Source organism: Serinus canaria, chromosome 1A (assembly GCF_022539315.1).
Source record: "Serinus canaria isolate serCan28SL12 chromosome 1A, serCan2020, whole genome shotgun sequence".
Taxonomy (NCBI): domain Eukaryota; kingdom Metazoa; phylum Chordata; class Aves; order Passeriformes; family Fringillidae; genus Serinus; species Serinus canaria.
The window spans coordinates 29,172,057-29,186,576 of record NC_066314.1 but is presented as its reverse complement, the minus strand read 5'-3'; the positions used below and the strand labels follow the sequence as shown (position 1 = coordinate 29,186,576).

General features: G+C 41.7%; 1 protein-coding gene across 1 annotated transcript; it reads right to left on the bottom strand.

Moving 5' to 3' along the window:
* Window positions 1-7,914: 7,914 nt before the first annotated feature.
* Window positions 7,915-11,564, bottom strand: LOC103820421 (prolactin-like). Its single transcript, XM_050969898.1, has 5 exons — window positions 11,528-11,564; window positions 11,296-11,447; window positions 11,043-11,150; window positions 9,804-9,983; window positions 7,915-8,109 (listed from the first exon to the last, which is right to left on the bottom strand). Exons 1-5 carry the CDS (start codon window positions 11,562-11,564, stop codon window positions 7,915-7,917), a joined length of 672 nt encoding a protein of 223 aa, XP_050825855.1.
* Window positions 11,565-14,520: the final 2,956 nt, after the last annotated feature.

Below are 14,520 nucleotides of genomic sequence, written 5' to 3'. Positions count from 1 at the left end.
ACCTATGTCAGTATTCAATTAGCTTTAAATAGTATGGTCACAGGTCAACTGATAACCTCGGTAAAGTTATGGAATATTAAAAGGCAACCAACCTAGTCTGTAAAATGTTCCATGTTTAAGTAACTCTCATGAGAGTGTGTACTGGGAAGTGCAGTTCACTGGCTTCTGTCTTTCTGTCCATGTGTGAATCTACTAACATTCTTAACTTTGAATTGCAGTGTCTTTTTTTTTTTTGGCTGTTGGTAGAATATTTTGTATTTCAAAACTGTAATGACCATGTGCAGAATTGTAGCCAAAAATACACTAAGCAACAGACCCATAATGGAAAAATGGCTACTACAGCCAGTTCAGAAAGTTACTTATGGAGATGATGTACCAATAGTAGCATTATTCCTGGCTTACTGCTGTTTAAACTGGTGCCAGTAAGGACACATTAGCATATATCTGTATCAAAGACAGGACAGTATTCTGTGTAATACAAGTAGCCTTGAATATTATTAAAGCTACTTAAAATTATTTTCTTGCTTAATCCAATTTAAGGAGGTCAGTCTATGAATTTAGGTGTATCTTTCTTTGTTTTATTTGAAAATCTTTATAGCTCAAAATGGGAGCATAGCATTCATTTTCTTTTTTATACATTTATGGATACCTTTTTTGAGAAGAGAGACTAAAGATATTTATGTTACAGGCAAAACCTTATAGAGAACATTATGGTTTTATAGGGACTATTTTCTTTCTGGCATTCATACATTTTATAGATGAAAGGTTATGATAATCTAGTCTGGTTTTTCCTATCATATATGCCTTGACTGTCTCTGATTATTCTTGCCTTGAGCTCCAAATATTTTGAACTGTATTGTACATCTTCCAAAAAGCTGTGCAATAGTTATGGAGTAAGTTGTTATTTAATGTTTTACCTTTTGATAGATGATTTACTATTTCCCTTGTTACATTGTATTATCTGGGAGGTGAAGTTTGGATACATCTGCAGCTAAAAAACTTGAGGTTGCAATAATGATCCTTGTATCATTTATGCACAATAAGGTGAGTTTTGTACCTTGCCTTGTGCATGTCCTGCTGTCTTAGTGGCCAAATATGCAATCCTAGTCTCTCATTATGTAGCATTCCTTGCATGTGATTTCCTCTGCTTGATTTAAAGAAAAAAACAAATTACAGAAGAACTATGAAGTTATCTCTTCCTGCATTTACAAATCTTCATTAGAGTAAGCTGCCTCAAAAGCCTACCCTCAAAAGCCCTTGAACACGTGTTATATGTTACTGGTCAGTAATGAGAGGACCCTATTCCTCTCTTGCAATTGAAATCTGGGAATCAGCTCAGATTCTGTAAGAAACATTTGGTGGGGAGGAGAACAGACAGATTGTGTATACATGGGGATGAATTTGGTGTTGAAGTGCTGCCTTGTTTGACCAACTCCTGAAGAACCAGCTACTAGGGTTAGTAGCCCAGATGGTTGTGAAATTGCATTACAGGTATTTCCTGAGTACCATCTCATGATCAGGTGGTGATGTATACGTGTGCATCTATTCATCAGTGCTTCCCACTTTGGAGGAAATCTGTATGGTAGGGGTGCTGGGGTTTTTTAGTCTCACCTTTAATGGAAAGGGAGCCTTCCCAGCTGCTCATATTATTTTACTGCAAATCAATTAAGCCTCAGTGCTAGAAGTAGCACTTTTGGAGATGGGAGATGTGCTTCAGAATGCTTCTTGGGAAATTCTTTCAGTTCATGGTGTTACAAGCACAAAATGTGAACTACTGTCAAAACTGAGCTGATGTGCTGAACAGAATACATCAGAAGGCTGTCTCACTGAGGCAAAGATCAAGCAAGGCTCATGAAGCATTGGTTTCACAGTTGTAATATTACAGGTGTTTAAATTTAACAAATTGTGGTTTCACTGTAGCCTGTTAAAACTTAAACCATTTCAAGGCTCTCCAAATCTCTTAACACCTCCTATCAGTATTCTTACTTTACAGCTAGAATGAAGTTTCAGTATGCCAGATAAAAGATTCTTTATCTGAAAATGCTGACCAAACTTTTTTAAAAACCCTGAAAGTATACATGCAAATCTTGAATTATATCTAAAATAGTCCGATTAAATTATGATTTAGGCCCATGAAACACACAATTTTGATTCCTCTGATTTTGTGCTATATAAAGGAGAAGTTTCTCTTCAGTCCATACTGTGAAAACTTGGTAAATATGAAATAGCACCCTGTACAAATACAAAAATATATTTACAGTGCCAGTCTTTTCTTTGTGAAGGATCAAGTGGTATTCAGTTTCTTCAAATACAGTATGCCTACTATTTTTAGAAAGAACAAAGAGAGCACAAGTATGCAAAGTGCCCAGCAGATACTTGAACTGCTTCATAGCAGACGCAGTTCAGAGGTGAAAGGTGTAATGCAGCTGGTATAAGGGAGTGACACGGTAGATGCCAGTGACTCCTAGGTTAAAACCAGCAGTGTGCTACTTGGACTTCAAAGATTTGACCTGATGGATGATCTTGCAGCATCCTGTAGGGTATTTGAGGTGTTTCCTGTGTGTAGCATTCTGTAGGGTATTTGAGGTGTTTCCTGTGTGTAGCATTCTGAGACTATAGTTACCAGCTGTGGAGTATTATGATGGATATTTATGGAGATCCTGGGACTGGGGAGAGCTCGGGTACCTCAAACTGCAAACCACAGTTAAAAACCTCATCTCTTCAGAGGCTGCAAACCAAACAGATACTTATACTTGCTGGGCACCTCTCTGTTTGTTCTGGCAACTTATCAATGCTAATGTAATACAGAATACAACAAGGAAAGGGAGGAAAGGCTGAGACTCAGTACTCACTTTGTTAACCGAACTGCAGACTTTCATGTTCTCAGGCTGTGCTGCTGACACAGAGCTCTCACTGCCCAGCCCAGCAGCCTCAGGGACAGAAGAGACTTTTCTCATCCTACCTATTGAAGATACTCCATATGGGTCTGAATGTGGATCTTGAAAGTATGGAGCTTCCCTGATACCTAAGAAGAGGCTGCTGATTTCTTTCAAAGCTCTTGGACTTTTAAAATGTATCACAATGCAGATGTTTGCAATCTGTGTCGGGCACAGCCACAGTCGTATTTTACTGCATGTGAATAACTCTGAGCCTGTGAACATGAAAGAACTGCTAGCTCCTCCGTGGACCTCATATAACATTGTTAAGAGCTGGATTTTCTGATCACACATGTGTCAGCACTTAAACTTTAGTTGTACATATTTACAGTATAAAATGGTTTTCTGAAAGTTACCTTGTTTTTATTGATCCTTGGCCAAACAGGTAATAAGTGTTATGATCTGCTGAGAACAGGACTGTCTTAAGGCACAAAAATGCATTACTAACTTCAGTGTCAGAACAGTAGTACAAAGGTCTAATGTCACTCCTGAGCTGCAGTAATACATCAGATTTGTTTTATCTGCTGTGATTTACTAGGACTGGGTTTTAAATACCAGTTGCCATCACTGTAGCCACACAGCTCCTCTGATGAATGTATGTTTTGCAGTCAAAAGACTGACATAAATTAAGTGCATTCACATGCTTCAGCACCCTCTACCAACTAGACTGTTACTGATTTTCACATACTAGAAGGAAAGACAAACCAATTTCATGATGATAGCTGCAAATCCAGTGCCTTTAGAAAGGAACAGAGAGGAATTAGAGTCCAATTAACTTGAGACTCAGCTTTGAACCACGAGGAGACCTACAGAGAAAAAAAGCCCCCACAGAGAGAAGTTCACAGTGGATGAAATTCTTGTGGATTGGGTAAGTCTTTAAATGAGTGTGCTTCTGAGCTATGTACCTGGTGACTGCTGCTCACCTTTACTGTAAGGTAAACTGGGATAGTTAAACTTGGGTCTGAAATTCCCCCATGCAGACTTGCACCAAAATTCATGGCCAGAGAATGGCAACTCCTTTTCATATTGGTTGTAATTCCGAGCACTGAAGCTGGGCATTGTGGACAGGGATGTCAGAAGGTAACATCTCTACAGTGATATCCCAGTGCTTTCTAAAGCTCACAGAAATGTGAGCCACTAAAGCCACTTTTTATAAGCATCCAACCCTTGAGGAATTCTTCTGTAGTTACAAGTAACTATTATTTACAGGTCAATATTTGAATGCAGGTAGCTGAACATGCATGTATATTGTGCAAAGAAGACTGTTTCAATTTGTTTCTGTTTTGCAATCATGGGTTTAGATAAGAGCTAAACTATGAGTGACATTAGCCACTTAATCTACCATGGAAACATCAGCACATACAAGATTCAGTCTAAATTCAAGATACACTCTCAATACCATTTAGTGCCTTATGAAAGGAACAAAATGAATTATCAGTCCCTGGAAGTGTCTCTGTTGTATCCTTCATCGTTCTGAAAAAATGGAAACATTATGAGGAAATCACTGATATGCAAAAGCCAGTACTAATAACTGAAAAAAAAATAAAATTGGACTGTACAAAAATGTCAGTATTTTGGGATTATCCTGCAGTGCTTCATGGAATAAGGTCTGAAGAACAATGGAGATGTTTTTAATTCTTAAATTTATTTGGTTGGCAAGAAAGTTTAATGGAAACAGATTGTTTCACAAATGGAAATTATACCATTACTTATCTATTTTGTTGCACATTATACCAGTGCTTAACTGGAAGCTAATCCTGATTTTCTGATTTTCCATTAATTTACAGAATTGTATCTGCTAAATTAATATTCAGATATAAATGTGATGGATTCTCAAACTCCAAGGCTTTTGGTAGTAGCACGTGATTTAACATTATCAAATTCTCCTAACCAGTTATGCTGCTGTCTTGGAGGAAATCCTGCAGGAGATGAAGTATTCCCCTGTGCAGAAAGCAACCATCACTGTATTTCTGTTTTAGGCATCGGTGGCCACAGAGAAAAGCATGCCCTTTTCAGCCCACTGCTCAGTTGTTTCTTCAATCGCAAGAGGAAGCAGAACAATGCCAGCAATATAGGAAGACTTTTGTTTTACCAACATGCCTCGCTTCAGCCAAAGGCAAAACTGAAATAAAACACTAATGAGGATGAATGACTGTGGATAACACTTCGGTGCACTGTTCCTCTCTGCCACCCACTATCTCATTTTCTCTGTTTTCACATTTCTGTCCAGCAAAACGTTCCCAGGGTTTAGCACTTCGGCGGAGTTTTTTGTATGACCTGCTCCGTTTGCGAGGTTTTCCACCTGACCCTCAGCTGCATCCCTTGGGACGTCCTGCCAGCCGCGGGTGCGGCTCATTTCTGAGTCACCATGCAATTCGCTTGCAATTACTTGCCACCAAGCAGGACCATGGGGGCACGGCCACCTCCCGGGGGAACACGGCCGTCTCCCACCCTGTCAGCCCCGTCCGCGGTGCCCCGGGGAGCGGGGCGGGCCACAGCCGGTCCGGAGGGAGCTTCCTGCCGTCAGCCTCTTGGACGCAGTGCCCGTGTCTGTCACCCCTCGCCTCTGACGCGGGGCGGCTGCCGTGTGTGTGCCGGTACGCGGCGGCGTTACCCTGGCACCGCTTGTCTCCTCAGTGGAGGCGCGGTCGCCCCGCTGCAGCGTTTGGGAGCCAGCAGTGACCCCTCGCTGGCATGGAAGGCACGCACCGCCAGCGGGCTGCTGTACTCCGCGACTGCGGCTACACCAGATGGCCGCATTAATGCTACAGCTATTAATTGCTACTGCATCTTCTGGAATCATAGCTAGATGCAGGCCGTGTGGGCATCCCCCTCTGGTTCTGTCTGTTTACTCAGAGGGCTCTTCCTCTGCTCTCTTTGGAGCTGTGTTTTGTTTCCAGAATTTCCCCAAAATCTGCCCATGAATGCTGCTATTTCATTTTGTGTTTGTGGTATCTTACTGCATAAAGAACTGCAGCTATAACTTCTACTATACCTGGCACAGCAGGACCAGACACAAATTGTGAACACTCACAGCTTCTAGCTGCAAAATACAGCAGCCATCTACCTGACAGGAGATATCTGAGGATATTTGCAGTTATGGGCATGTAACTAAAATGTGGTTTCTCTGGTCTGCATAAATGCTTCTTTGACATCTTTGCTAGGTTTCTCAAGCCCAAGTTTAGTATCATTATTAAATAATCATCAGCATTTTACTCCTTGTTCTTGCTTGCCTGAGCTCCTGCTACTGTCAGCAACCATCAAGATCATGGAAGGCCAGAAAAGAGCATTTAGTGGTAAAAAAGTCAAGAATATTAAAAATAAATCCATGTTGATTATATCTACTTGTTCAAATGTCTCAGGATCTGAATGTAAAGAAGTTTTGTTGTATGCACAGCCAGCAGCACCACCCTTCTGCTAGGAGAATGTGATTCCCTTAAAATATCAGGCAGCTTTCATATTTTTGTTTGCAAAGGAGTTTGTAATCATTACTGTAAGACCCAAGACTTGTGTCAGCATGTGAAATGGGAAAGAGACTTATTGCTACTCCCTGCTCAGCCCTTAGACTAAAATGCTGTTTGGACCAGAATTCTGACTTACTTTTCACTAATTTTTTCTTTAGGAGTTTCTACTGAAATCAGTGAAGCCATTACAGATATAAATAAAAATACTAGATTTTATGGGACACATGTGAAAGCCCTCAGAAATCTGTAAGTATGACATAAATGTAAAAGTCTGGCATAGGCCTTGCAGTTAAATTGAGCTGATCAACATCAATTCCCCTCTTCAGTGTTAAGCAATATTCTGCAGGTAGGTAGGTATGTATGTAGAAATGGGGGAAACATTTTCTTTAGGTAAAAATATACTTTATTGATAGTATACAGATGTACCAAGGTTTAACAGATTGAATCTTACTTTCAACTATGTTGTAGCTATGTTTCAGCTTCAGTAAGGCTTTCCACAGGGTCCCACTTGACACCCTTATCTCCAAAGGGGAGAGATATGGGTTTGGAGGTGGGACAATTTGGTGGTTAAGAAATTGGCTGGTTGGATGCATCCAGGGGATTGTGAGCAGTGGTTCTTATGTCCAAGGGGAGGCCAGTGACATGTGGTGTCCCTCAGGGTTCTGTCTTCTCTTCAGCATTTACCTCAATGACACAGAGAGTGGCATGGAGTGCATCCTCAGCAAGTATGCAGATACAAAGCTGAGCAATACAGCTGACACAACAGAAGGAGAGGATGTCATCCAGTGGAACCTGGACAAGCTTAAGTGGGCCCACAAATACCTCACAAAGAGTCTGAAAGTTGGCATTGTTTAGCTTATAGAAGAGAAAGCTCAATACAGCCTTACATGACTTAAAGATTGCTCATAAAAAAGAGGAAGAGTGGCTTTGTTCATGGATAAAGAGTGATAGGATAAAGGGAATGGTTTTAAACTAAAATAGGAGAGATTTAGATTAGATGTGAAGAAGAAGTTCTTTTTTCAAAGGCATGGTGAGGCACTGGAAGACATTGCCTCACACAAGAGAAGTTGTGGATGGCTCTTATCTGGAAGTGTTCAGGGCCAGCTTGAGAGGGGCTCTCACCAACCTGATCTAGTGAATGGCATCCCTGCCAATGGTGGAATGGGTGTTGGAACTCCATGATCATGTCGGTCCCTTTCAACCCAAGCATTCTGTAATTCTATGTATTTATTTAAACTGTGTGAATCAGCCAGAGTATAGTCTGCCACAGTATAACATGCAAGAACATTTATTTATCTAATGCTAGAGCACTCCTTTTTTATCAGTGCATTAACTGACATACACACATGAGGCTTTATTTAGTATTTCATCTGCATTGGTCAACTGTGCCAGCTTCCAAAGGATTTCAAAACCACTTTCCTATTAAAATTATTGTGAAAGTGATAATTTAGGAGTTCTATTTTTTTAATCTTTATAAGCAACATGCTGAAGACTATTTGTCAAGGGATTACAATTTAGCAACTATTTTCTGGCATAATCCTACATTTGAGAATTTTTAAGTAGCTTTGTACTTTACTGGAATCTCTCCTAAAACAGTGAATGAAATCAGAGTCACTCATCATGTTTGCTTCATTACTAATTGATAAACCAGTGTCTTCAGATGATGCCATTCCATTTAATGAATTGCTGATGATCCCCATTGACTGCATCTGTGTTGAAAACAGGAAAAGAAGTTCAACTTGTAAATACACATACAACAAATCCTGAAAATACCACTGCAGAAGACAACTGTGGTGTCACTTCACTGGGCTCTGCTATTCCAGATCTTACACATACTTACTGAAGATATATGGAAAGATCCTTAAATAGAATAACATTGCCTTTTTATCCTTATGGTATCTCTGCAACTTTTAAACTAGACTGAAATTTCTTGATACACTAGTAATGAATACTTCATCTGAGTTTAAGTAAAGAACCCCTGTTTGGTAATCCTTATTTCCCCTTGAAGTATTCTAGCAAATCAGTCTTGAGATTTTTTTAGCCATTTTTGATGCTTTTTGTGAACGGAAGCTCCTAACATGAGTATCCACCAGTGCTGTTTATATAACCTGGTGAATTCTACAGACTGTGATCACCTCTCAGAGTAGGTGCTTCACAACAACAGCAAGTTTAGAATTTTCCTAATTTTAAACAGAAAGACATAATTGCAAAATATGGAATGCATTAATTTTTTGTAATTACATTTCTACCCTGTGTAGAAATATCCATAGTACAGAGAAATCAATACTCCAGAGATTTCCCTCTTAGTAATAGCTTCTCGTCAAAGGTGTTTTAGAAAAAATAAAGCATGTAAATACACCAAAAGTGTGTAGCTAATTTAGAGTTTTCTTCAGCTACAGAATGAAGCAAAGGTCAAGCTTTGAGGTTGAACACTTCTGAACTTTAAGGCCATTTTAACCCAGAACCATGGCTGCATTTGGATGATGGAGTTTCCACTCCTAACTCTGAGTCACCCTAACCAGGGCTGCATTTTATAGTAGGGTACAATTCAGCCTATTCTAGTGCTGAGCTGCTTACTCTTTTAAAACTGTATTCTCCACCTGTGTCCATAAAGTTGAAAGGTGATCTACTAGTGTAAGATACTAGTTAATTATTCACTTTTTTTTTAGTGAAACAGACACCCTGGCAGTGTAGCCATTTTAGAGAATGGGTGGACAGATTTAATTTGTTCAGCCAAAACCATAGTTAATTTTAGATATAAATGCACAAAAATTGCAAAGGTCAGGACTTCTAGCTATTAATGAGAAGATAGAAATGGAAATAACAAAGAATTTCATCCAATGATTTATGTATTATCTGGCATAATTTATAATGAAGGTTTGAAATTGTTTTGTGACCAGCATCAGATTTAAGCAATGCTACTGTTGTCTTGAAGAACAGCATAAAATTATTGCCTTAGGAAGGAGCTCTTTGCATCAGACAGCACTGATACTTGAATTACTTAGAATGTAAATACAAATAAAACTTAACACAATTATTAAGCATTTGTTATGGTCTACTCACATCTTCTCTCCTGGCCTAGAAAACTCAAGTCATTACTGACTCATATAGGAAGATACAAAAGGCTCTAGCCTTTGCACTTGTGTGTGTTGTTCATATATGTCATATTAATAAAATGTTTCCTCACAGATATGGACTCCTATAATACCATCTACATATCTGCCAATCTATAACTAAGTCACACCCTCTGACAGAAAGATACTTTGTTCAAGTATCTATTACAAAGTCCTGCATTTTGCTGAATAAGAGCCTCCAAGCCCAGGTGGGAGCAGACACTGCCCCCTCCTCGAAGTCACCCATGCCACATAACTGATAGAAATCAAAGCTACATTGAAAATCTTGCCTTTTCTGTTACTTTCTCGACTCCAGTCTTCAGCTCATGTACCATATTGCTGATTTGCTTAGCTTTGCTAAGGCTGTCATCAGGTAGCTCTTGATGGTGCTCAATATGCTGGTTGAAGTGGGAAAGGGGTTCTTTCCAGGCTTGCAAAAGTTTCAGTATCACGTGAGTTAGTTCTTCTCTCTTATAAATTGAAACAGTAGAGAATGTGTCTGTTACTTTGCAGCAGATCTTATGAATACTCTTAGTCTATTATGAAATCTCTGTGGGATCAATATTTCCATCTGAAATTCACTACTAGAACACCACTCTGTCTGGTTATTTACATATTTGTGTATATATAATTATACATTTTGTTATTTGTGTATATATAATAACACCCAGAAGTTGTATTTGTAATGTTTTCAGGTAACATGAGCAGGGCCATCTTTCATAGCCCTTCCAGGGGACCTGCTAGAAGGACATCCTGGGGAAGCTCCTGACTCCATCACAGCCAAAAACCAAAATGTTAGCATTTGTCTTTGTCTGTCTCCTAGAGGCAAAAGTTTCTCCCACTGGTTTATCCCCAGCATCACAATTTGCTTTTTCTCTGTTTGAACAAACTCTTCCTATTCTTCTCTGAACTAATAATGAATTTTTCTCTTTGCTGTCAAAACTGTGATGTAAACAAATTTGCTGTTCTTTTCCCCTTACCTAACTACTGATTCAGAGATTATTGTTATTTCTTTCTCCTGATTGCTTTTTGTACTTTGCAGGGATACTGATTAATGTGACTTCTTTGCCACACACACAAGTTTCTAAGTTTCTGTTCCACAGAGTTTGCCTCAACAAAATCAAAGGATGCCTGTCAATCATTCTGACCAAGTATTACTGCAATATCCTTATTATAACTAGTACTTATGACCTAATTTTAGGTACCACATACAGATTTAAAATTCAACTAATTTAAGATTCATATGCAATGCCTCTGTGATGTGCACCTGTTTGGGGTCAAAACTTAGCAGTCTCTTTCATCTAGATGGTTGATGAAGCTCCGGAAGCATAAAAACTTTTCTGCCTATCTCCAGCCCGACTGGAGTGGGGCACCATTACAGAATGATGAATGAGACATTTTGGGGTATTCCACTTTCTCCACGGCGGGGAGAAAGAAGGCGATGTGACCAGCAGATCCCCTTCCCGTCCCCCAAGCCTCGCGCTCCCCCCTTCTGCCCTGTCTCTGTCCGCCGCCGCCGTTGCCCTTACCGGGATTTTTTGGGCGTATTCTTTGCCGTTGGGGGTCAGCATTCCCGACGTGTGGCACTTCCGAGCGGGCCTTCCCAGCTCGTTGTCACGGGGAGGGAAGTGTTTTTCCTACGGGGGAAGAACGCCTAAACGTACACCGAGAGGCACCGCAACCCCCCTCCATCCCCCCACCTTTTCCCCTATCCCGCCCGTCGGCAGCCGCTCCCAGGGCGGCGCAAGCCCAGTCCCGCGGCGGGGCCGGCCCGGCACTCACCAGCTCGGCGTAGAGCGCCGTGGAGAGGCTGTGAATCCTGCCCGAGTGCCGGATCACCCGGTCGAAGAGATCGGCTACGGTCAGGGGGTGACAGCCGGCGTCCCCCGGAGCGCAGATCAGCAGCCACAGCAGCGCCAGCGCCGCAACAGCATCTGCGGAGAGGGCTGCGGCGTCGGGGCGCGGAATGTCTGGGTGAGCCCGCCCCCCCCCACCCCGCCGCCCGCCCGCTCACCTGCTCGCCCCGCCGCCCGGGCCCGGGCCACGGCCATAGCGCTGCGGAGCCCGTGCCCGGCACGGAGCGGCTGCGATCGGCCGGCGATGCCCCCGCATCTCCTATATATGCCGGGATCTCACGGGGGTGACGGGTGTCTCCCCTGACGTGCGCAGCCCGCGGCCACCGTGAGCCAGCCCGCCCGGAGCGGGGCTCGCGGCTTGGCGGGCGGACGGGAGCGTCCCTTGCACCAGCGGGACCGAGCGCCCTCGGCAACCCACCGGGCCGGCAGAAATGGAACTGACTCCACTCCTGGGCTCGGTGCTGGGGCTGCTACCGACCCCCACAGCCGCCAGCCCGCCCGTCCGTCACAGCCCTCTAGTGGGCAGAGAGGGGCGGCTCCGGCCCCCAGCACAGAAGTGGCGCGGTCAGGTCCGAACCAGAGCGTCCGAAGGGGGTAAGGATGGGAGAAAGGAGACTAGGAAAATAAATTGCTTGTGTTCGTGGTAATGGGGTTTACGAAAGGGCAGGAATGGGCAAAATGAGCGGTAGGAGAGAAGCCTGGTCTGATGACATTCATCTCTTAGCCATCTTTTCAAATCACACTGTCATGATCAGGTCTGCTGCTCCTGCTCTATTGCAGGTGGTGAGAGGTAAGACGGCTGAAGATGTAATAGCTGGTGACTGCATGTTTGGTGTTGCAAATATACCTCAGGATGGTTGATCCCATGAGGCTAAATGCTCAGGGAGTAGTGCAGCAAAGGACTTAGATCAGGATCCCTAAAGGGGTGCAAGTCCTCTATTGGTTGGTGTCCTCTATTTTGGGGCACAAGATCCTGAGCAACCCTCAGGACATGTAGGAAAAGTTGAGATGCTGGTCATGAGGAAAATTAGTTGACTCTGCCCTTCCTACTGGGGTTTTTCACTGCCAAGAGAAAAAGTCTACTCAGAAATGAGGATACATGTGACATGAAATAGTTATCTTTTCTCCCCAGCCATTATGCTGGAGTTATGTGTCTGTTTTCTAGACCCTGAATCCTGATTTCATTTATGGAAAGTGGAAGGAAGGTGCCTCTGCCAGAGTGATGAAGATCATCCCTCTCCCCACCTTTTAAGGGCAGCTGGGTGACTAGAACTCATTCTGGAGGTAGAAGACAGTTTGACTAGTTCTTGGCCAAGGTGAAATGGAGCTCTGTCACCTATATTCTGTGTAGGTACTAAAAAAACTGGTAGAAAACAAGTGGAGGTAGCTAGTTCTCTAGCCAGGTCTTTAAAGTAATTGTCTGCCACTGCTTCTGCATAAAGTCAAGAGGCATTTCCAAAGGACTCATGTGTTGAAAGGCTGGTAGCCCGATGGGTCTGTAGGATAATTTTAACCCCTCAATTTTTAGAACTTCCAGAATTACTTTTAAAAATAGTTTACTAAGATGTGCCTAATGAATAAAACAATGCAGGTAATTTCAGTGTTTAGTGCTGCTGAGCCAGTTCTTACTGGGGACCATACCAATATGGCAATAGCTCTGAGCTCTTTGCTAGCTGATAAACTGCTTAATGGCTTGTGGTCCAGGGGAAGGGTTGGAATATTAATACTAATTAATTCTAATAATTATAATAAAACAAGCAATCATGCATGTGACAGGATCTGAAAACCCTTTGTAGTCTGCATATGGGAAACACATGGATCACTGGCTTATTTTTATTGGCCAATAGCATTTTTATTTTCTTTTTCATGTGTTTTGGAGAAATCCTGATATATGCATATCTGAAAAGTGATCCTTGAAATATCAGATTTTTAAGTTTTGAAGGAGAAATGAACTTTAACTGTGAAAAGTGTAAATTATTTGAACAGCAACTCTACCCCTTCCAGATTGCCAAAGATTTATAGTGCAACTATAATATTTAAAAAAAAAAATCAATTGTTTGCAAACCTCATCTTGCTCTGGGTTGTATTTCTTGCCTTTATATCTTTCTACTTCTACTTCCTTTTACTCTTCACAGTTCAAGCATTTTTTAGTCCTCTCATCTTAAAGCAACTGGTTCTTGTCTCCAGTTGTCACTCTGGGCAAAATCCTTCCCTATCCCTCCATCTCAAATAACTTCACTCACTGAAGAGTTGCTTCTATTCAGTAATTCACTAATCTCTGGTGGTGCATGGTTTTGCCTGTTGATTTCAGTTGAGCTCAGGGTGATGAGTATAAACTGAGCTAGTGCAGAGAAATCTCGTTTTCTGTTTGCAAATGTAGCCCAGGAGCTGAGGGAGCGTGTGCTTGACCCATCAAATGGAGCCAGAGTGCTGCTTCTTTTTCTACTCCTCTGCTGGACAGCCTCCTACAGACATTGCATTTCTGCCTCCCTTGGGGCTACAGAGATGTCTACTCTTTGTGACTGTGATTGTAATACACAAGTAGAGAGAAACATGGTTTTGAAACATCTGCTCTATTCCAACCCTCTGGAGGAGATGAATTGCTTAGCTGGTGTGCTGGCTACTCATGAGAATGAACTTCTGTGCTATTTTAGATGAGACCATAAAGATTAAATCAAACTGAAGATGTAGACCCAGTTACAAATTCAGGTACTTTAAGTTCTGGAACCCTTCATTATTATTATAATTTGTTATTTTACATCCTACTAAAATGGTAGATCAACTGTGTAAGGACAGATTGCAGTCTATGTGGAGGGCCTGAGCAGAATATTGCCATGCTAAACAGATATTACTGTAAATCAATGATTTTCACCATACTAAGCATCATGCAAGTCAAGTAGGAAAATCAATGTCTTAATGCTTTATTTATGATTTTTTTAGGATATTGTTTCAATTTCTTTTTGGAGAACATTTCTGTTCTCATCTTTCTTGGCTTCAGTGGGCATACTTATATGTGTCAGTTTAGACCTATCTGATAGAAGTTTTGCTTAATATTGGTTTGGGAGGACAGATTGAATCACAGGAAAAATAGGTGAAATCTTTGATCTTCACTGAAACTTGAAAGGGTAATACACCAAATGAAATCTTAACT

Excerpts from the sequence above, each read along its gene's own strand:
- LOC103820421 (XM_050969898.1), bottom strand. The coding sequence starts at position 11,564 with ATGGCCGTGGCCCGGGCCCGGGCGGCGGGGCGAGCAG. Across the intron at positions 11,151-11,295 it reads CGGCGCTCTACGCCGAGCTG|GAAAAACACTTCCCTCCCCG; the intron begins GTGAGTGCCGGG and ends CTTCCCCCGTAG. Across the intron at positions 9,984-11,042 it reads AATACGCCCAAAAAATCCCG|AGAGAAGAACTAACTCACGT; the intron begins GTAAGGGCAACG and ends TCAATTTATAAG.